Genomic DNA, 22,635 nt, shown 5'->3' with positions numbered 1-22,635 from the left:
TGGTACTTTTGTTGGCAAGGTGATGTCTCAGCTTTTAAAGATGCTGTCGAGGTTTATCATCGCTTTCCTCCCAAGAAGCAGGCGTCTTTTAATTTCGTGGCTGCTGTCACCATCTGCAGTGATCATGGAGCCCAAGAAAGTAAAATCTGTCACTGCCTCCATATCTTTCCCTTCTATTTGCCAGGAGGTGATGGGACCAGTGGCCATGATCTTGAGCTTGAGACCATTTTTTGCACTGTCCTCTTTCACCTTTATTACGAGATTCTTTAATTCCTCCTCACTTTCTGCCATCATAGTGGTATCATCTGCATATTGGAGGTTGTTGATATTTCTTTTGTTAATCTTAATTCCGGTTTGGGATTCCTCCAGTCCAGCCTTTCACATGATGTATTCTGCATATAAGTTAAATAAGCAGGGGGACAATATACAGCCTTGTCGTACTCCTTTCCCAGTTTTGAACCAATCAATTGTTCCATATCCAGTGCTAACACAGGAGATCGATAAGGTGGTCAGGCACTCCCATTTCTTTAAGAACTTGCCATAGTTTGCTGTGGTCCACACAGTCAAAGGCTTTTGCGTAGTCAATGAAGCAGAAGTAGATGTTTTTCTGAAACTCTCTGGCTTTCACCATAATCCAGCACATGTTAGCAATTTGGTCTCTAGTTCCTCTGCCCCTTCGAAATGCAGCTTGTACTTCTGGGAGTTCTCGGTCCACATACTGCTGAAGCCTACCTTGTAGGATTTTGAGCAAACTAGCGTGTGAAATGAGTGCAATTGTACGGTAGTTGGAGCATTCTTTGGGACTGCCCTTCTTTGGGATTGGGATGTAGACTGATCTTTTCCAGTCGTCTGGCCACTGTTGAGTTTTCTAAACTTGCTGGCATATTGAATGTAGCACCTTTGTATCAAAGCCTTGCTATTTTGTTTTCCTAAAATGCCAAATGTTACATTATTCTCCAGTTGCTGCCTGGTCCCTATGCTTCCCCATCTCATTTGGAAACAGTAGCTCTTCAGCAATTGGGACTGTTTACAGAAGATACATCCTTCTATGTAGGGCTATTACTGTATAAGTAAGGCTGTCTTCTTTAGCTGCTTTCATATTAATACGCCATGCTTGCAATTAGGTATACAAAGAAATCTTTTAGGACTAAGGAGACTTTGAAGCAGATGTGATGTAACTATGCTAATGAATGCACAACAGCGAAGAAGACAAATTCCAGACTCTTTTGTCCCTTGACCATCCAGCTGTGTGCATTCCTCAAGCCACCACTACTATCTGGAGAGCTTTTTCTGCATGAACTGTTGCTGCCAGCTTTCCTGGTGTTCAGGTCTCCAACTGTGGCACAAAACTGTCTCATTTACAAATGCACTTGTTTTTTTTTTTATGTCTTCATCTTTCCTTGCTACATGAGTCATTCTTGTATCTGTATTCATGGGGAATGAAATGGTATGGTTTTGTTCCTTCGTGAATCATGATATTGGAAATTCCACCTGAAAAAGCTCAAGGTCTTAAAGATACACAAGACCACCCCATCTGCCTATTTATTCCATCACTGGTTTATGAATGGATTTCATTGACTTGAATCCTGTGGGTTACATCTGCATAAGGACAGTGGTGTGAACCTTTATTTAGGAAGTCAGTCCTTATAATCTTCCTTGTGCACCAAATGTGCACCTGATGTGCAATAAGGAACATGAACAGCAATGTGTTAACTAGTGGCAATCTGCTGTTACAGCTTGTGCCATTAAATAACAGGTAGGATTCTGTTTATTGTTACTCATGTCATCCATTCCTTGTCAGACTTTTCTTGTTCTGCCGCTAAGAATCAATATTCAGGTACCACAACAAGCAGCTGGAGCAAGCTAGAGAAACTACAGGTCTTCTGTCATTCGATTACTGTTATGTCTGAACCCTGTAGTGGCTGATAGTTGGTTTATCTATTTCCCATTAAACCAGATAAATTTCTGTATAACAAGCTACGTTCTCTGGCTGGTCGAGGGCCAGTTCATCCATGCCCGTTCCTCCCAACTACACGTATGAGTTGAGGGCCAAGGAAATACACAGGTGCCAAGCAAGATGGGCACTTTGAGATTTGCTCTCAATGTTTTGTTCTGTCTATAACTCCATTTCATGTTGCATGAAGATGGCAGAATATTTTAAAGCCAAACATGGACTGTGTCACTTGTGACACCCCTGTGAAGCTCCTTTTTTCCCCTTCAACCGTTTGTGTGGTCACTTTGTGTCAAGAGTGGGGAAAGAGTGGCACTTCAAATGTTATTGGACCTCAACGCCCGTAATCTCTCATCCATGCCTGTTTGGGCTAGGGTTGATGGAGAAACACACTTTCATCACTTCTGCTTTATTGGATTCGTTTTGGGGTAAACACCTGTAGCTTATATGACTCACACTATAAAATGTTTGTAGCTTGTCACTTTGCCTTTTGTGTCAGTGCTTTTTAAGAGGTAGTTGAGCTACTTTGTTTCAGAACGTGTAATAAAAATAAACAAAGTACTGTGGCAGTTTTAAACACTAACAGCTTTATTTCCGGGCAAGTTTTCATGGATTTTAATCCATCTCCTCAGACACATCAAGTGTTTTTTCTTGTCTATGTTTGTGCTTATCAGAAGGTATTGCTAGCACCTCAAGGTATGTCAGGAAGTGTTGCCTGTATTTGAAGTCTGTTTGGTACTGAAACAGATCTAGAGATTTGCTATTTAAAGAGAGTAGCTGATCACAAGCAGAAAAATTAAGGTCAACTGATTATTATTGTCAGTAATACTGGACATATATAAGGAGGGATGAGTTTGTAAAGGAACAGTTAACACATAGTTTTAGGAAAAATACGTATTAAACTGTGCATGTCTCTGTCTCACACCATTTAAAAAAACAAATTAACCTGTTTTATTTAGCACATTTCAGCGTTAGTAACTCAGCTTTTCATGTAGTCGTTGAATCATTATGTTCAATACAATGCTGAGTTATTTCTTCTTAGCTATACCTACATTTTGCTTTATTATTATCCATTGTTGGCCCAACCTGCACTGATATTTACTGTAACATTGATCATTGGTACTGACAAATCTACTTTCTTGTATGGGTAATTGGCAGAAAAAGAATTAGCCAGAAACGGTGTTTCGATATCCAGATTTATTTATTTATTTATTTATTTATTTATTTATTTATTTATTTATTTATTTAGTTATTTATTTAGTTATTTAGTTATTTATTTATTTATTTATTTATTTATTGTATTTATGCCCCGCCTATCTAGTCATTTCGACCACTCTAGGCGGCGTACAAAATAAAGGATAACTAGTTCAAGAAAAATTTATAACAATTAATTAATTAAATGATTTTGCAAGATGGGAAAAATACTAAATAAATCAAACAAAGATGTAACCTCAGTCCAATCTAATGAGAATTATTCCAGTTATTATTGTATTGTAACCTTAATTAAAAGTCAGAGTGAATTGCAGGATGTTGGTTTTGGGGGGATATGTTGTTTAGAGCAGGGATCCCCAACCCCCGGGCCGCGGAACGGTCCCGGTGCCTGTCCTTGAAGTACTGGGCCACCGTGACAGATGAGCGGTGAGCAGGAGGTGAGCGGGCCAGTGAAGCTCCGCCTCCTGTCAGTGTGCTCCTATTAGGTTCTAATGCCGCTGCTGATCTAACAGGAGGCGGAGCTTTGCGCCCCTTCTGATGCTGCTAGATCGGCTATGCCTGTGGCATTAGAATCTAATAGGAGCCTGTGCTCCTATTAGGTTCTAAGCCACTGCTGATCTAACAGGACATACAGCTTCAATTGCAGCTCACCTCCTCCTCACCATTTACTTTATGAAGCAACAATCTAGTGCATAACAAGTACAGTACCCCCCCAAGTCCTTAGGTTGGGGACCACTGGTTTAGAGGAAAGAGTAATTTAGAAGAAAGGTTTCCTGACATGTGTTCGAATTAAAATATATGCTTCATTCATAACCTTCTAGGAGACAGGTCTTTCTAAAAGATATATTCTGGTATGCAAAACTTCCTTCAAACTAAAGCACAATCCATTATTTTACTCATTGGTTCAGGTTAGCGGAACATAAATGGGTGTTTCTTGGAAAAGTGCTGCTTCATTCTGTGGGTAAACTTGTCTTTTGCTGTATGAAACTAATTTATATTTTGTTTGTTGTCATCTTGATTTAATTTGTGTTGTGTTATTTTAAAAAGCACGTCATTTAATTGCTGGGCCATTGGATATTGCATTATCAATTTGACATGCATGTTGATTACATTGAGGGTCAAACAGCAAAATAGTTGGCTTGCGATGGATCTAACATACAAAGATTTAAGTGGCCCCACTGTAAAATGTTCACTATTTCCTGAACTGAAGTGGACAATTACAGAAAATAGGTATTTCTGTGTATAGCTAAATATAAGCAACCTATTTAAATGCAGTTCTAATCAAGTCCAAGCATTTAAAACTTAAAAGAAAAAGCAAAGCCTTAATTGTATTGGTCTTTGAATAAGTATTTTGCAATTCATGCAGCTGCAACTTCTTTTTTAATCAAAACTATTTAGTCTTTATTTGGTTCATTTTATTTTCCTTCTGTCTGCTAGAAACCACTATTCGTTTCTGCATTCTTAATGTTTTGCTGTTTACATGCTGGCACTTGAATTGACAAAGCTCTTACTTGAATGCCTGGTATAGCCCAGTGAAAGTATACAGATGTTTGACAAGGCTGTTGCCTCTCTCACATCTGTTTCTGTAGTTGTAACAATTGTCATGGCAGTATTTGGCACCAGAGAAATGCCTGTTTTAGAACATCAAGCTTCCTGATTAAGGATGGCTGGTTTGTGTCCCATTGGAGACACTTCTAATGCATTTACAAGATTGCTTGTCAGTCTTACAGTCTCTTAAAATCTTCTTAATGAACTTTTATGAGCAAGACAGGAGTGAACTGGGAATGCCTGTAATTCTGACTGACTGGCTCAATACAGTACAAGGAAAGAGAGAGAGAGAGAGCTGTTTTTCTTTCCTTTAAAAATAGTCCCCTCTCTTTTTTAGCGTGATTGATGGACCATCATGAACATACTGATGTGTTCTTGAAGATGCCATGAGCCAGTGCCTAATTTATTTTTCTAAAGTTTAGGCAAATAATAGAAGTGTGTGTTTCCACATGAGCTCTGAGAATCCTTCTTTTAACACCCCCAAAGTAAAATAAGTCTTAAATATAAAAACAAAACTCCAGCATGATCTGTAGATTTGTGGAAGGTCTTGTTAAAACAAGGCAAGAGGGGGTCTTTGGATGGACTCCTTTGTGCTCAATAAAAGTATTAAATTTGGGATGGGCAACTTAGGAAATGGGAAATGCTTGGGAACATAGTTGCAGGTGAGTTGAGTGATTGTGATTGACACTAACAGTTTGTTACAATTTTTCGACAGATGGGACCAAAGGGGGAAAAATATAGGGTGGTACCATATTTTAGGTACATGATAATGCAAGGCCAATCTTGAATACCAGTATTGATTTTCTAGCTTTCTGTCGACATAATACAATTCTGTACTTCCCCCTTAACTTTATAAACTTACTGGTGTTGACTCAAATCCTTCTTTTTGTATTAGATAAATGCTCTGTGGCTTGGGGCCAAAGTGTTAGCTTAGGTGTCATTTTTGACGTGCAGGAAGTCATCTTGAATTAAGATTCTTCAGTCATTTTCAGCCATATAGGCAGCTTTCTCCTATTGAAGACCATATTCTCTCTTGAGTTTGGCTGAAGCCATTGATGGATGGGACCAGGATTAAGTGAACCCATACCTTTTTATTTCTAGCACTTTCTCTCTAATTCATCTGTTCTTTCCCTATTTTCCTATCTCACTTCTTGCTTGGTAGGCTGGGATTTGAAGTGATTACATGACAAGATATTTTAAGTTTAGATGAGAGCTTTATGAGTTTTGACTAAGGATCGCATATGGCTCTAGCATTGCAGGTCACCTACCAGTGGACAAGATTCTAATTTGTTTGTCTCATGCTTTTAGTTCCTGATCCCAATACAGTCTTTTTGGTCTATTTTAATATGGTCCTGATATTCTCAGGAAAATGGGGGAGGTTCTAGGGAAATGAGTTCTTCCTCTTGCATCTATTTTTGCAAGGTGAAGAGATTTCGATTATGAAATATGTGTAGATATTAGGTGTTGAATAATTTTCTTGTTCATGCCTGTTGTGGCAAAGGTGTGATACCTTTCTGTTGTAACTTTTGCATATGGATTAGGAACAGTGTTAACAATCCAAGAAAATAATGGCCATAATACTATTGGTATGCATTAGGGGAAATTGCATAAGGCTTCATAGAAAAATGCTGCTCATTAACAAGATGCTGGTTTCATTTTTAAGTGTGCATCTAATCATGCACATGCCAAATAATGCAGCAAGCATCTTGTTAATGAATGCCAGTTTGCTGCAAAGGCTTAGGAAATTTGAGTGATGCGAACAAAAATTGCCAATAGAATTCTGACCAATATAGTGCATCTAATCATCTGTAAATTTTATTTATCTGACTACAGAGCGCCTTTGACTTAGGCTTGTATACATTTTTTCCTTTGCTATATTCCTATGGATGTCTAAAATCAGCATTGGCCATTATACTTACAAGTAAGCCCAGCTTCCAAGTGAGGCCATGCGGAATATTTCTGACCTTGATCTTGTCCACAGCAAGTCGTCTCTTCCACAGGGAACAGTGTTTACAGTAATTTATGCTGCATGGAGACAGGGATTTATGGGAATTCTGTTGCACTTTGTCCACCCTGCCCTGAGGCATTCATGTTGTATATGACGGGGTCCGCATGAAATTAGTTTAAAAGTATGAAACTCTATAACACAGCTAAACGTGCAGGATGTTGAGGAGCAGGGCTTCCATGCATGCCCATGTCTGTGCCCTTGTTTAGGTCTGCATCTATTGTTCCTGTAACACGAGGAAAGACTAAATCACGGATTGACTTCAGTGAGTTGGCAGGCAATTTAATTTTGCTGCGGCTGTATTTCCATTACTGCCATGTGCCACTAAAACTGATAGGCATGACAACACCTCAGAATGGAAAACTCCACTTCCAGCTGCTGGAAAATCAAATTTTCATGTTAAAATAAAACATATGGAAAGTATGCACAGTGTTTTAGAGGGAATTTCTTTTCCCAGAGGGCTCCAAGAGCATACCTCTCTTCTAAAACAAGCCATCATTCTGTGTGTATCTTTTGTTAAGGTAGGAGCTTCAAGGAATGTGGGGAGATTTCATTTATGCTGTGGGTCTATGTTGCCCACCCTTGTTTAGTCCAGAATCTATAAGTATTATGCAGGAAAAATGAACACCGATGATTACATGCAGGGAGAAAAATCTGCTTAAGATTTGGAACCTGATTGGCAGAAGTGAGCAGGGCAATCTCTAAATTGGGCATTTATCATGGAATCACGAGGCTTGTTCACTCACACAATACCTTGGGATCCACGTGACAGATCATTGAGTTCTTGTCATGTTGCTTCTGCCTGTCTGCAGGTGCTTCTAGAGTGAGGGCTTTTGCCACTCACGTTTTAAAAATATTATGAAGTTATTCCATACTTTTCCTTAATTGATTTTCTTTGGTTAGAAAAAAAGACAGAAGAATCCAAAGCATAGCATTGAAGAGTTGCAAGCTGTGAATGATGTGTTTACGTCCCCCAATGATTTAAGTGAATATAGTATTCAGAGACTGTGATGAAAATGTGGTCTAGAAGTATCCTGCGGGTTTTGCGTATGTGTGTGAGGGTTGACAAAGGGTAGAGGAATAACAAAACTGGATGCTGTTCTGGCAGCTCTTCTGTCTTCAACAGACATGGTTATGGATTGGGCAGTGACCTATCTGGCAGTGACCTGTATAGCACCCGAAACATTTATAGCTTAACAGACCACAATCTTGTTGGTGTCTGTATAATTTGCTGAGGCTAATGGTGGCTAAGTGAGGAGACATCGGGGCATCTTGGTCATCATATGCCCAGTTGTACAACCAAAATACATCCCCAGCACCACCTCAGTTAGGCACAGTTAGCTGTGGTAAGTTACAAAAACCTTGTGTGTATACTTGCAGAACTCCAGCCAGTTCAGTATAATCTTTCTAGATGATGCAATTTTATTGCTTTTTTATTGCCCTGATAAATGTGTTTCCAATTATATACTGCAAAAATTTCAAAATAGGAAGCCACTGCATATACTCCTGTAGCCCTATAATTTTATGATACATTGCCAGGATACTATTGGTATCTGTGTTAGATTAAGCATCCTTCAGTCTTGAGGGACTATGGTAACGTGCTCTGAATAGAGGACTTGGAACAGCGTCTAGTGTGGCTGAGAAGGCCAATTCGAGAGTGACAATCCCTTCCACACTGAAGAGAAATACAATCTGTCCCCTGTCCAGCTCCCTGATTTTGCTGGTTTCGGGACTGACTCTCTGCCTCAGCCTGCTGGACAAGGGTCACTTCAAAATGGGAGAGGCCGTGATGCAACGCCTGCCTCTGTGTGTCAGATGTCAAGGTTTCCCATCTGTGGAGGTCCATTCCTAAGGCCTTCAGATCCCGTTTGCAAATATCCTTGTGTCACAGCTGGGGTCTTCCTCTGGGGCACTTTCCCTGTGCTAATTCTCCATACAGGAGATCTTTCAGAACCTGACCATCAGCCATTCTCACAACATGCCCAAACCAACGTAGACGTCACTGTTTCAGTAATGTATACATGCTAAAAATTCCAGCTTGTTCCACGACTTCTCTATTTGGAACTTTGTCCTGTCAGGTGGTACCAAAAATGCGTCGGAGGCAACCCATATGGAAGGTGTTCAGCTTCCTCTCCTGCTGTGCACAAAGGGTCCAGGACTCACTGCAGTACAGGAGTGTGCTCAGGACACAAGCTCTATAGACCTGGATCTTGGTATATGCCGTCAGCTTCTTATTAAGCCATACTCTCTTTGTGAGTCTAGAGAACGTGGTAGCTGCTTTGCCAATGCATTTATCCAGGTTGACATCTAGTGAGAGAGTGTCAGAGATCATTGAGCCAAGGTACACAAAGGATACCTTTGTATCTGTGTAAGTTTTGTGTACTTTTCTATGGCAAATTGTGGCTGGCTGATGAGATACATTACAGTTACCTGCCTAGCTGCATGTCTATTTCCATAACTGAAATGCTCTCTACCACTAGAGTCACAGTAAGTTACACAAACATCAATAGAATTCTGGCCAATATTGTACAAAATCTTTCCATTTACACCCTCAGTTTAAGGAAATGGTTAGTAGTGGTGATTGGAAATATGTCTAAAAATGATTTTTTAAAATTAATACTGTATCAATGTAGCACTATACTTAGTGTAACACAACTTTTTTTTAAAAAGTTCTGGTTTTATAAGTAAATGATGAGAAAATTATACCGTGCTAATTTAGGACATTTTGTTTTAAAAATCTTGTCCCAGTTATTCCTTTTAGCCACCTTGCTAACATGGTGATGACTGCAAAAATCTTTTAAAATATTGCATTTGTCGCTATAATGATGCTCTAGTTACTATGACACTTCAGTGTAAGTGATACATTGCTATTATTTTAACATTTAGTGAAACATAGCTGGAAAAGCAGGTTAACGGTAGTTTAATGACAAACTAAAAGTAGGTGAAGAAAAGATTACCATTGCAAAAGCTTTGGTGGATGTACTCCAGAGGCATCTATCCAGGTGAAAACCATGCCACTTACAAAATTCTGCACTGGAACGGATGAAACATAGTAGGATATAGAAAGAGAAATTGTGCCATGTCCACTGATATAAAAAATCAAGTGCAGTTCTACTTGTTCACATACAGGAAAAGAGCTACGATTTCTTAGAGCCGGGAAACATTGATCTAGAAGCACCCCAGCTTTTACTGATATTGAATCAAGAATTACATTTATAAATATATTTTATAAATAAATTTCCCTTTTGATTATTTTTCCAGGAGGCCCGCCGAGGAAAATTCTCCATGAATGTACGTCACAATGATGATGACCGACCAAATCCCACTGGAGTTGCCATCATTGCTGAATGGGGAGGTAGCTATGATGCCTCACTTAGTCAATGGAGATGGAGCACAACAGGTGAGCAAGTTTTTATGTCTCTTGCACTTCTTCAAATGACTTGGAAGGCATAAATGGTAATACTTTAAGACAGTATTGACTGAATACCTCAATTCTGTTTTCTGCTTGGTAAGAAGCAGTGAAAGCTGGTCCATTAGGGCCAGTGGGATTCTGCCTGGTCGCTCAATAAATGGTAAAGGCCATACTCACCTACCCCCCAAAATTTTCAAAGACAGTAATGTAGAAGCTTGATGAGACAAAAGAAGAGGATATTCTTCAGTTCAGCAACACGTTAAATGTTAGGGAATTGTAGTGAAGAGGAAGGGAGAAAAACCAAAATTGGTTTGCTATACATACCACTGCTATTGGTATCAGATCCAATCTGTACCAGTTCTCTTGAGCACCAGCCACACCATTAAGTAAAATAAAGTCTGTAATAATAGAGAGGAGTAATAATAATAGAGAAGAGTTTAGTCTGCTTGATGTGTATTTATTTCACTAATATTCCCTCCACTGATCACATTCAAAGTAGTGTGTGTAGAGTGTCTAAAGCAAGGGTGGGCAATTAATTTCTATGGGGGGGGCACATGAAAAATCTGAACTATGTTTGGGGGCCAAACCAACTTTGCTTAAAAATAAAATGAAACAGTGATGTTATGATTGTTTTTTAGTTTAAACTTGTTAATCTTCACAAATACTAAAGAGGTTTTTTTGCGGTATGTTAAATATAAGCAACTGATCAACTTCAGACAAAAAGCTATAAATGGTTTCGATGTTCAAAACTATCCATGGGCCGGACAGGAGCGGTTCGCGGACCATGTGTGGCCCTTGGGATGCACTTTGCCCAGGTCTGGTCTAAGGGGTCTCTCATCTATACCCAGACCGGCTTCGTTTCAGCAAGATACTGTACCCCTTTGCCTTACAGCTGTACCAAAGAATAGCATTTGTGTGTTAATGTTCTACATCACGAGAGAGCATATCTTGTTAATTTTCCTCATTTCAGGTTTAGGTGGCCCATTTGTGAAGGGAGATACAAAATGCAGCAAAACAAGGAGAGGTTGGATTGGGAGAAGTGAACGTGATTTTCTTCTTTTTACCTGCATAATTTGCCAGTCAGGCTGTAGCAGATGGTCATTCCTCATTCTACAGAGAAGATCGAAGAGATGCTATTCAGTTTGACATCAAGCCTTGTTGCCTTGCAGTCCCTGACCAGAATATACCCTATACATAATCAGAATATTATCTGTACTTCCTTAATCTTAGACAAAGACGTTGAATGAATGGAAGCAAATTGGACGTTACATGAATACAGACAAGGCAATTTTGTGAATGTGATGTAACATAGTAATGTGTTCTTCAGAATGGTAGCCCTCAGGCTTTTTGAGACCCGGACTAGCCTTTTGATAAGCTCTGGTGTTGTTGGACAAACTAACCAAGAGTTCTGTCTTCTTGGAGATGTCAATGAAGAAGCAGTGTTGGCTGCCCGAATTGTTTTTCAAAGAAGCAAAGCCTTTTGTTGTGAGAGTAGAAGAACTATGTTAAAGGAAAAATTCTATATGTAATACATTATTGTGATTTTATATAATTGTTTCTAAACATTATAAGGGGAAAAAGTATAATAAGAACCCAGATTTGTCAGGGTGTAAATCTCTATAGTGGTCTAAGAAGAGTGTGTCCAAAATAGCACTTGGTTGAGTTTCTGAAGCTGAAGCATTTGGTCCAAGTAACCCAAACAGTTTGCTCTGTCTGCCAGTAGTTCTGTGAGATTTCAGGAGGAGTTTTCCCGAGCTCTAACAATGTGAGGTTTAATTTTATCTATGTATAGGCAACATGCATGCTTGCTCTACATTAGTGCATTCTTCATTTGTGATAGAAGCTGGTGTTTCACAGCAACATTTTATATATTTTACACATAAATTATTTTAAACAATATTTTAGGGGAGAAAATTGAAATCTGAAGTGCAAATTGATGGCCAACATTTCCCATGAATCTGGGATTTCCTAAAAGCAAAGTATGTGTTGTGCCACTGAGTCATCGTTCATCGTTCTATTCTCGTTCATCTTCTGACTTTTTGCAGCTGTTCTTACTGCATTTGGTCAACAGCCTCTTTCTTCCTTTTCCATTTACTGTCAGCTGGCACTTTTTTTTTAAAAAAAGTAACTTCTATTCAGCTGGGTGATATTCAAAACAAGATGTAAAATGTAGGCAATGAAAGCAAATTACCTATCCACTAGAGGCAAAAATAGCCAAAATCCTAGTTAGAGAGGAGATGAGTATAATAGGTACATATATATTGAAAACTTTGGCGCAGTATATTGGTATGGAGCTGCAGTCTCTTTTCTTTGTTAAAAGAACATATTGAATATTTCTTGGAGAAAGTAACAGCAAACCTCAACTGCTGTGCTTGAGAGTACAAAATGAATCAAGATAGTTTAAGATTACATTTGAAATGTTTCTTTGAGTACAGATACAGTACTCAGTACAGTCCTGTTAAAACACATTATTTTGGTATGATATTATCAGAGGGAGACACCTTAAGCTGGGATGATTGTTTCTCTTAAAACTTGCAGGTTCAAAACATAGAGGCTCTGAAAAGTTTTGAATATGAGTTACTGGTTTTGTCAGTTTTGCAGAATCCTTATGTTGGGATCAATTAATAGCTTTTGGACAACAACAGCTAGGCTGATTGTTGCAGCCCTTTTGGTCTTACTTCCTTGCCACTCACATCTGGAGGGCATGTCTATAGAGAGGAACCTGCTCTATCCATATAGGCTCCCTCTGTGATTTTTTGAACCAAAATCCAAATCCAGAGCTTGTCGGTGTTTGGGTTATTTTGGCTCCAACTCCCAGAATCGACCAGTTTGCAAGGTGTTTGAGAGTCTAAAGAGGTTTTTCCTGGTCCTGTCCAAATTATTGGGGATGGGACTTCAAGCATGCATCATAATCTTTGCTAAGGACATGCTTGCAATTTACCATATTTTCCCTCTTATTGACAGTTAACTCTGTGGACGATAACATTCAAACAGGAGGAGAGCTTCCTTGTCTGTGTTTCAACTCTAACCTTACTGACATGCCAATTCTATTCTGAGTTCATGATGCTTATGACCTGGTATGCTATTTAAAGCAAAGCAAAGCGTGCTGCTTATATACCGCCCCATAGTGCTTCAAGCACTCTCTGGGCGGTTTACAAGTTAATTCTGCAGGCTACATATTGCCCCCCCCCCCCCAAGTGAGCTGGGTACTCATTTAACGATCTCGGAAGGATAGAAGGCGAGTCAACCTTGAGCCGGCCACCTGGGATTGAACCCCAGGTCGTGAGCACAGTTCTGGCTGTAGTACAGCGGTTTAACCACTTCGCCACGAGGCTCTTAGCTAGAGTTTGGAAAGGTTCCACTTCTGAACTACAATTCCCAAAATTTTCCAGCCAACATGAGCAGGGGGCATTATGGCTGGGGTATTCTGAGAGGTATAGTCTCAAAAAGAACCTAACATTACCCATTTCTTATAGTATAGCGTCATTGCTGGGTGTTGTTCTAACCCTTTATCTCTTCCTCATCTCCAATTCTGTTGCCATCAGTAACTACATCTTTAGAGTTTGTTCTTTACATATAGCTGCTCAGGAAATAAATCTCAGATCTGGCTTAAAACGGTAGTGCCTGGATACAGTTTTACTTAGTTACTCTACTGGAGGAATGGGTCTTGTTTTCAAGTGAAAATACAGGTTCACGAAGGATTTGGATATTTGCTTTTAAAATTCTTTTTAACAACTTCTCTTATCTCCTTTAAGCTGAATATGTTTACTTATGAGACACAATCATGAATGTGGTAGGTACCTAATAGTGTATCTAGTTGGTTTTTTGAGATTGGCGGTCTTGGGTAACTGTGGTTTTGCCTAACATGGCTGAACAGGTCCTTACTCAAAGGGCTCACTATTTCTTGATGGTTGTAAGCCTTGGGAATTCAATATGTAAGAGATTTAGGGGGTGGAGGGAAGAACAGAGAAAGCTAACAGGAGTTTTTGATTGAACATAGAGATGGAAATCTGGACGATTCCCCTGAAAGGAGCAGTGAGCTTCAACTTTCGGCCTGTAGGTCTGAGGAAAATCCACGCCTGTAAGCTCTTTTTTTCCTTCAGATTTTCAAGTAAACATGCATACAGTGTGGAGACTGTGGCCATGTCCCTCGCCCACATGTGTTCTTTGTATCCTCATAGAAAATCTGAAGGGGCTCTCTAGAATCTCTTAAAGTCTAGCTGTAAAGAAGATATGCCTGAGTATACAATATCTTTTGGTTTCCTTCCTTTGCAGCAGTGTACTTTTAATTTTCAAGTGAATGCTCTACATTTTGGGTTAATTATAGCATTTGGAAACAATGAATTCTCTTTTACAGTGAGGGGAAGAAGAGAGAATGAAAAGAAAAATCACCAACTATCCCTTTAACTGACTATCATGGAAAGCTAATGTAGGTCCTGAAGTAGTTCCAGGATGTGAAAAGCAAAAGAAAAAAATGTTTGGAAGACTTGAGAAATAAATCTTCTAAGCGAATTTGCTTACCACCAAGCTGTTCTCAGTCACTGTACATAAACAAAGAAAAGCACAATGCGCCCCAACATTATTTTTCCCAGATAGTGCTCTAAACTTGGCTCCTTCTTCAGAGTTGATGTCATGGTGCACTAGGAAAGCTCTGAAGGAGAGGCGTGCACAGCGTCCATTTTCTTCCTATGTGATTGGCGTGGGAGGGGAAGGCTGAGGGGGTGTTGGCTGGAAAATGTGTTTCATGGTTTTTCCTCCTGTCTTTGCTGTTCCTGCGGAGAAAATGTTGATAAAGAATGTGGGGCAGATGCCAGGGAAGAAACAACGCTGAATAGTGGGGTGTTCTTGTGTATTGGGGAAGCTTTTCCCCCCACAATTAGGTGTACCTGCAAAGTATATTAAGAATCAGAAGTGTCTGGGTAGCCAACTTGGTGAGTAGGGTGGTCCATCCCATCTTACAGAGCTTCCTTAAATCAAGAGACACGTTGTTTTTGCTTTCTCGGAATATTTCACTCAAAGGGTCCCTCTGTGTGGATTGTTCCTGCTATTCTGTTCAGAGTAGCAAAACACCATTTTAAAAAATTCCCTAAAGTAAGGGGGTATGACTACATGTGAGAATCTTTGCATAACACCCAAACCCAGGAGTATGGGTGGGAAAGGAATGGAGTGCAGAAACTCAGAAGGAAAAAATGTACAGTTTCACAGAAATGTTTTTTTTTAAAATCTGGCCAAAATTTATTGGTTAATTAGGGTGGTCCTGTGGCATAAATTATTGCATCAGACTGCAGACTAGTTAACAAGTCGCCACTTGTATTCCTTGTTGCCCATCATTGCATGCATTGGTGCATGATAGGGACTGAAGAAGCAATTCATTAACTACCCATAGTTCACACCTGCCACTTATGCCATTGCCTTTGTGCTGGCATAACTAACGGACAGAATTCTGGCTCATCTTTCAAACAGAATACAGAGCTTGGAAAAGGTACTACTTTGGACACTGATTCTCAGAATCCTTCATGGTGGCTGGGGGGTTCTGTCAGCTGCAGTCTAAAAAAATTGATATTTCCAAGCTCTGAATCTTTTTTAGGGGCATAGCTACAGTCAGGTGGTGGTGTTGCCCATGTCTAGTCGGGGCTGATGATTTGCACTGAAAAAACTGAAGCAAGTTCAGCATCAACACCCAGCATCCATACATAAATAGCCTTGTGCTTAGGACACAAAGTGGTGCAGTTGGGCACAATTTGCCCTCCGTATAACATACAGTCATTTGAGGGGGGGGGGTACACCCTTTTTGAATTCTAAGGTTTTACATAGGACATAATAAAAATCATCTGGTCCCTAGCAGGTCTGAAAATTAGGTAAATGCAACATCATATAAACAGCATATTATATATGACACAGTGTCATGATTTATTTAACAAAAATCTTCCTACTTTATGTCTAACCATCCCTCCCAGTCATAACATGAAGCATCCACCTAACTGCTTAACCCAATGTTGTCACATGCAGCCCAAAACTGTGCGTAACTTGATGGCCAGGTACTTTGAAGCTTGGGATTTGCCAGCCCATGGGCTCTAAGGCTACACAATGCGGTGACGATGTTGTCTCAGGGTCTCGTATGTAGTGATGCATCACTTGGAGTTACGGCATTCCAAGCTATTGGAACACAGGAAGCTACCTTATACTGAATCAGACCATTGACCCATCTAGCCCAGTGTCTTCAAGTCTGACCAGCACGATCTCACTAAGATTTCAGGCAAGCCCTACTTGGAGATCCCAGGAATTTAAAATAGTATGTTCACAAAACATGTGCTTCGTGGCTGAACTGCAGCTCTCCCAAGCTGGGTACACTAAGGAAATGACAGTTGTTGTGTAGCCATCTCCTACTTGCCTCTCTTAGTTCCCTCCTTCTGCCAAAAGAACCTGATGCCTACCTTGTGGCTTAAAATTTGGATTCTCTAGAGCACTGGTTCTTAACCTTGGGTTGCTCAGGAGTTTTGGACTGCAACTCCCAGAAGCCTTCACCACCAGCTGTCCTGACAATGGTCTAAATGAGGGAATTTCGCTTAGCGATGATCGGTTCCCTGCTTCTTGAACCGATTTTCGCTTTATGACGATCAAAAACAGCTGATCGTTGGGTTTTCAAAATGGCTGCCGGCTGCTTGAAATGGCTCCCCACTATGCTTAGGGATGAATTCCTCGCTATACAGGCACAGAAAATGGCCATCACATGGAGGATCTTTGCTGGAGGGTGAGTTTTTAGCCCACTGGAATGCATTGAACGGTTTTCAATGCGTTTCCACGGGTTTTTAAAATTTTGCTTTACAATGTTTTTGCTTAACAACGATTTTCCTGGAACGGATTATCATCGTTAAGCGAGGCACCACTGTATATACGTAGAGGCCTTAATGATCATATGGGCTCTAGTCTGTCATTCTATGCAAGTTACAATAGCCCATAGACAAGGCTTATGATAGGAAGGCAGGAGATATCTAATAAGATGTATGAATGTAGTTATATATATATGTATATAGTTGTTTTAGTGTTTTTACATTGATTTTATGTTTCCTAATTTAAATAATGTTGCTTACTTTTGCTGGTCAATGACCATAATAAAATATTATATTGTACTGCTATTACAAGTCTTCATTGTGGAGTGTGGTGAAAGAAGGAAGATATCACAGAGTATTACTTTAATAATTAAAACTGTAAATTCCCATTGGTAGTTCTTTTTCTTACAAAGTCATGAATAGCAAATGTAAGCCACAATAAACATGGCATCCCATATACATATTGAATTCAGGGCCTTGAATGGTCACTGCTTAATGGCCATAATTCTGGTTTGGCTTATGCTGGGAAACTTTGGATTGGATAGTCAGTGTAGCAAAAGGATGTTAGCAAGTTCGTTAATTTGTAGTCAGCTATATGTACAGGGAGTCAAGTGAGGAATTTTCATTGTAAGATTTACATTCCAGCCCTCTCTTCACAAGAAACAGGAGGAAAATTCCAAGGTTGAGACTGTGGTTGGTTGATTATAGTGTTGAGGAAAAGTATGTTGTTAGCTTTTTCCAACAGCCCCCCTTCTTTTCTGTTCAGAAATGGTTCCTTTAGCTTTTGAGAAGGCTACAGTTTCAGGATAGACAAGCAGCATTTGTTTGATGCTACAGTCTTCCAAAAAGCAGGGTGGGGAACCCTGCAAAGGAAATCTAAAGGCATACATTTTGAAATTCTTCTGCATATATATGTGTTGCATTCCTAAAGTGAGAAGTATTACAGTGATTGTCTTAGTGGCAACACCACAAAACTGCAGTGGGTCAGAAATAAAATTCAACTACAAAGTGCTTTCTTATGAGACCAGTAGGCATTGGGCAGCTATTTGGAAGACAGAGAAGCATGTATGTAGTCTCTCTCTCTCTCTCTCTCTCTCTCTCTCTCTCTCTCTCTCTCTCTCTCTGTGTCTCTCTCGTATAGCAAGTGGGTTGGAATCTTGACTTGTGTGGGGATGATGACTTTACAAGAAATCAGTTCAGAGTTGACTTTTCTGCTTCATGAAGTCAAAAGTACTGTAGTTGACAAACATAAGAATTGTTGCAGAGTCTTGAAGTTCTAGTAAAATTCTCTTTTTGAAACACAACAGAAGCACAGAGATCTACAGAGGAGAAGAGCTACAAGTTCCCCAAAGTCCATCCCTTTCTGATTAGGTAAAGGTAAAGGTTCCCCTTGACATTTAGTTCAGTCGTGTCCGACTCTAGGGCGCGGTGCTTATCCCCGTTTCCAAGCTGTAGAGCCAGCGTTTGTCCGAAGATAGTTTCTGTGGTCACGTAGCCCACACGACTAGACACGGAACACCATTACCTTCCCATCGAGGCGGTACCTATTTATCTACTCGCATTTTGCATGCTTTTGAACCGCTAGGTTGGCTGGAGCTGGGACAAGTGACGGGAGCTCATTCCATCGTGTGGATTCGATCTCATGACTGCAAGTCTTTCAACCTTGCAGCACAGAGGCTTCTGCAGTTTAACCTGCAGCACCACCACGTCCTCATTAATTGGCACTTAAATCTTAGTAACTCATTCTGAGACATTTGTAGGAGAAAGAATAAAAAACGAATCAGTCCAGCTTAGAAAACTACCCCCCCAGTCATACAAACCACAGGCAGTGTGCAAGGTTGCAAACAAAACTCAAGCAGTTATAATCACAAGTGACTGACAAAGATTACTCCCATCCACAGTGAATGAGGCTTGCATAGAGGCTTCATATGAGACTTGTAAGTATCCCTGTTCACAGCCAGTACATTTGGATCAGCTTTTATACATTGATCATTATTACAACTGCATACCTATCTCATATTGACCAGCTGAAACAGTTCTCTCCCACTTCCAACACTGCTTTTGTTAGGTGCAGAAGCACTCCTGTATATACCCTCCATGCCTGCTAGCCAAGCTGTAAACCTACTGCAGGAATAGCAGATAGGCCATTGGTATTGGTTGATACATGATGTTAGAGTTCTCCAGCATTTCCATTCCTAAATAATTGCTTTCCTTTGCCTGTACTGTCTGCTGTTTCATTCCTTAATAGCCATGCACTGCAGAAAGTTATGATAATGTTCATGGTAGCATGGAGTTCCTTGCACACGCAGAAAATTAGAATTATTACTAAATTGTTTGCCCATCAGCCTGGAACAAAAGGAAATAAATGTAAGGAATTCCTTTTTAATTTTCCAAATCTAGGCACTTAAAACATGTATATACCATTGTTCAGTTAAAATATTCACAGTGGTTTGCAATGAAAAATAAAATTATCAAAACACATTGGGTAGCTCAGTGAAACAATTTAGACAGAAGCCACAAGAAATAGTCTAAAAATATCCCAGTTGTTAAAGCAGAAAATTAAGACTGAAAAAAAGCAGCTACCATTTGTTAACACAAATTTAACAGAACTACCCTGGTATATTGTGCTTTTGTTGTTTTGCTTTTTTGAATTTTGCAAAATTACAGCACCCTGAAAGAGAACATTATGAAAATGTTCTAGTGTTTTTCCCCAAAGTGCCAAACTTGGGTGGTGTCATATTTCTCCATTTCAGACCTTCCTACTGCCCACACAAATTACACATTTCTTCATCTTAAACTCATTTGTTGTGCCTGTTTGGTAAAAGGAGATCCAGTTATAAATAGATTAAGGTGACACTTTTTGAACACTATTAGGCATGACCGTTCAACCCTTCTCCTTTTGCAGTATATGACAGTGGAGCAATTGCACCAATTATACAGTAGTTATCCATTGACAAAGTTTTTGTGCAAACAAGGGACATGGCAACAGTTGTGCTCTGTTTCTTGGAAGGCTTCTCTATTGGAAAAACATGCAGGATCAGTTAATCCTATAGTAAATAGGAGCAAGAATTAAACAGATTTTGTTTTTGCTCATGGAGATGCAATTTATTCACTAGTAACATTCATTCCCTCCTGTGCAACAGATGAAATAAAGCATAGCCTTGTGAGTTTAGAAAGATATTGAGACATAGCCTTTTGAAAAATACATGTGTACGTGCGCATGTGTGCATGTACTGTGTAGCTTCTTGCACATTAAGTATTACTGGAGTATTGTAAAGAGAAGAAGTGTTTGTTCCTAGACCATACCATTTAAGACATGAAACATTTGCTTGCTTCCTGACATTTTAGAAATATCATTAATATTTTGACGTCTGAAAACCAACATGGCAGGGAAAAAGTACTAGTCTCTCTCCATCCAAGGCTAGCTTCCAAATATGTAAAGACTTTTTTCCACATGAAGGGACAAGCAAATGCTTAGTTCTCCTGCTGACTTTTGAACTAGCAGACTCTGGTTTATTTTTAAATGAAGGGATTTTTAAAATAAGATTGTGATTCCCAACCTTGGCTAACCAGGTGTTCTTGGACTGCACTTCCCAGATGCCTTCACCACCAGCTATGCTGCCCAGAGTTTCTGGGGTTAATATTAAGGCCAGCCTATTCATTAAGAAGCATAAGCAATATGGAAGTTTTTCGGGGTGGGGAGAAAGAGGGATTCCAAGGAATGCAGGAGTCCATGAGCAGAGAAACTGAGTTCTTCGTAAGATTGCAGGCAGAGCTTGGGAAAATGAATTGGTTGTTTCATTCTGGGAATTGTAGTCTGAAAAAGTAAATTTTCCAAGCTTTATTTTGTGGAGGCCTTTAATTCTTGACTCCAGCAATAGGATGTGGAACCTTACCCTTTGAGGCAGATTGATGGTAGAGGATGTAGTCTGGCCTGCTTGGCCACACTTCAGTACCACTACTTCAGGCAGCTGAAGAGTTAGGTTGCAGGAGCCAACTCACTTGATTTGCTAAAGCAGTGTGGACACTGTTTAGGCCAGCCTTCTCAGCTGGAACAACTTTAGTCCTTGTGTGCACCCAGTGGCTTTCTTTTAGAGTATCCATCCTTGTTTAGTCACCTGCGTACATCCTAGTCACTAACTGAAATATGTGGACCACTCACAGGCTCCATGCTTATGTGCACTGTCTGATTGCTTCTGCTTTGCTGCCCCAACGTTATGAATAGCTTCAGTAAACAGTAGCTTGACTTGTTGCTCTCAAACAAGACAAGAACTTGTTGTTGTGGGTGTTTTTGGGCTCTTTGGCCATGTTCTGAAGGTTGTTCTTCCTAACGTTTTGCCAGTCTCTGTGGCTGGCATCTTCAGAGGACAGCACTCTGTGCTCTGTTGTAGTATGCTTGGGAGACAAGAACTGTAAGCCAACGTCAACATTTTCAGACTGTTGACTTTGAACAAAAACAACAAACCAGGAGCTCAGCTCAAACATAATTTTAAACATGTTATCCTTTGGGCACTCCTGCTTAGTGAGGCATTCATGGTGGGTACAAGTGATGTACAAGATGGTGTTCTTCCTCCTACCCAGTGTATCTTCATAATAACTTCGTGAGTAGGTCACGCTGAGGAAGTGTGACCTGTTCGGGGTTACTCGATGAATTTCAGAGCTCAAAAGAGGTGAGAACTCTAAGAATTGCACCTCACCAGCTCTCAGCAGTGTGGCACAGTGGTTAAAATGTTTAACTGTGATCCAGTTTTAAATGTCCACTTAGCCATGAGGCTCTCTGGATGACTTTGAGCCAACCATGCTCTTTCATTTCCATGAGGGTAGTGTATGAAGGAGAAGAATCATGTTGAGGAACACGATAAAGATAGGATAATTAATTAGGCTTTCTCACAACTGTGTTCTTATTTCTCTGTGTAAGCAGGGCTAATATGTATCCCTTTTCTTCCAGTGCATTGTTGCTGGAAAAAACTGGTTCTTAGACCTGCAGGCAGGCTATAAAAAAATAAAATTATTTTCAGGATTATGGTTTGTATTGTTCACTAGTGAGGAGGTGTTTATATTTTATGTATGCATGTCTGTCCGTTATATTAAGGAGAACGGTTTTAGGTGTCATAAAAATCTGCCTGTATTTCAGGACTCTTTATCTCAGGACTGTTTGAAGCAAAAATATCTTGACAGTCACACTGATGCTGGTTGTCAGGGAAGTGTCAGGAGATGCTCTGCTCCCCATTGTTAAATTGCAACTGAGGCATGGAATCAGCAAAGGTCTTCTGCTTGCCCTCAGTGAAACAGATAAGCTGTCGTGTTTTTTTTTGATGGAACCCGTTTGGCATTGCGACACAAGGGAAATCGCAGACTTGTGAAAGACGATGATGGTTTCCCTCCTCTTTTTTTTGCATCTGTCATAAGTGGGAATTGAGCATTAGGATGCTGAAACTAGTCCATTGTCTGGAGGTGACCCTCCACATTACTGTCTGGTTGCCATAGTGACTCAGCAGGCTGGAATCTTGGCAAGAAATAAAAGCTGGGGAAAGATGTGGCCTTCTCTCCCATGAGTTTAGTAATTTCTATCAATACCTTCTGGTAAGCACCTCTGAGGTAACATGGGTGGTAATAGTTAAGAGTGCCTTTGGGCATGGACAGAATGCATTTCCCTCAATAGAGCTCCAAATGGTGT

The 22,635-nt window shown here is 40.0% G+C and overlaps 1 protein-coding gene across 1 annotated transcript in view; it reads left to right on the top strand.

Annotated features, from left to right (window-relative positions):
* FNDC3B (fibronectin type III domain containing 3B) overlaps positions 1 to 22,635 on the top strand; it is a 351,384-nt gene that overhangs the window by 72,165 nt on the left and 256,584 nt on the right. Inside the window, exon 2 of the mRNA XM_020793802.3 lies at positions 9,978 to 10,116. Coding sequence (XP_020649461.3) covers positions 10,006 to 10,116 — 111 coding nt within the window. The 5' untranslated portion in view covers positions 9,978 to 10,005. The remainder of the gene's footprint in view (positions 1 to 9,977; positions 10,117 to 22,635) is intronic.

The sequence above is a fragment of the Pogona vitticeps genome, chromosome 3 (genome assembly GCF_051106095.1).
Source record: "Pogona vitticeps strain Pit_001003342236 chromosome 3, PviZW2.1, whole genome shotgun sequence".
NCBI lineage: Eukaryota > Metazoa > Chordata > Lepidosauria > Squamata > Agamidae > Pogona > Pogona vitticeps.
This window is presented reverse-complemented; position numbering and strand designations above follow the sequence as displayed.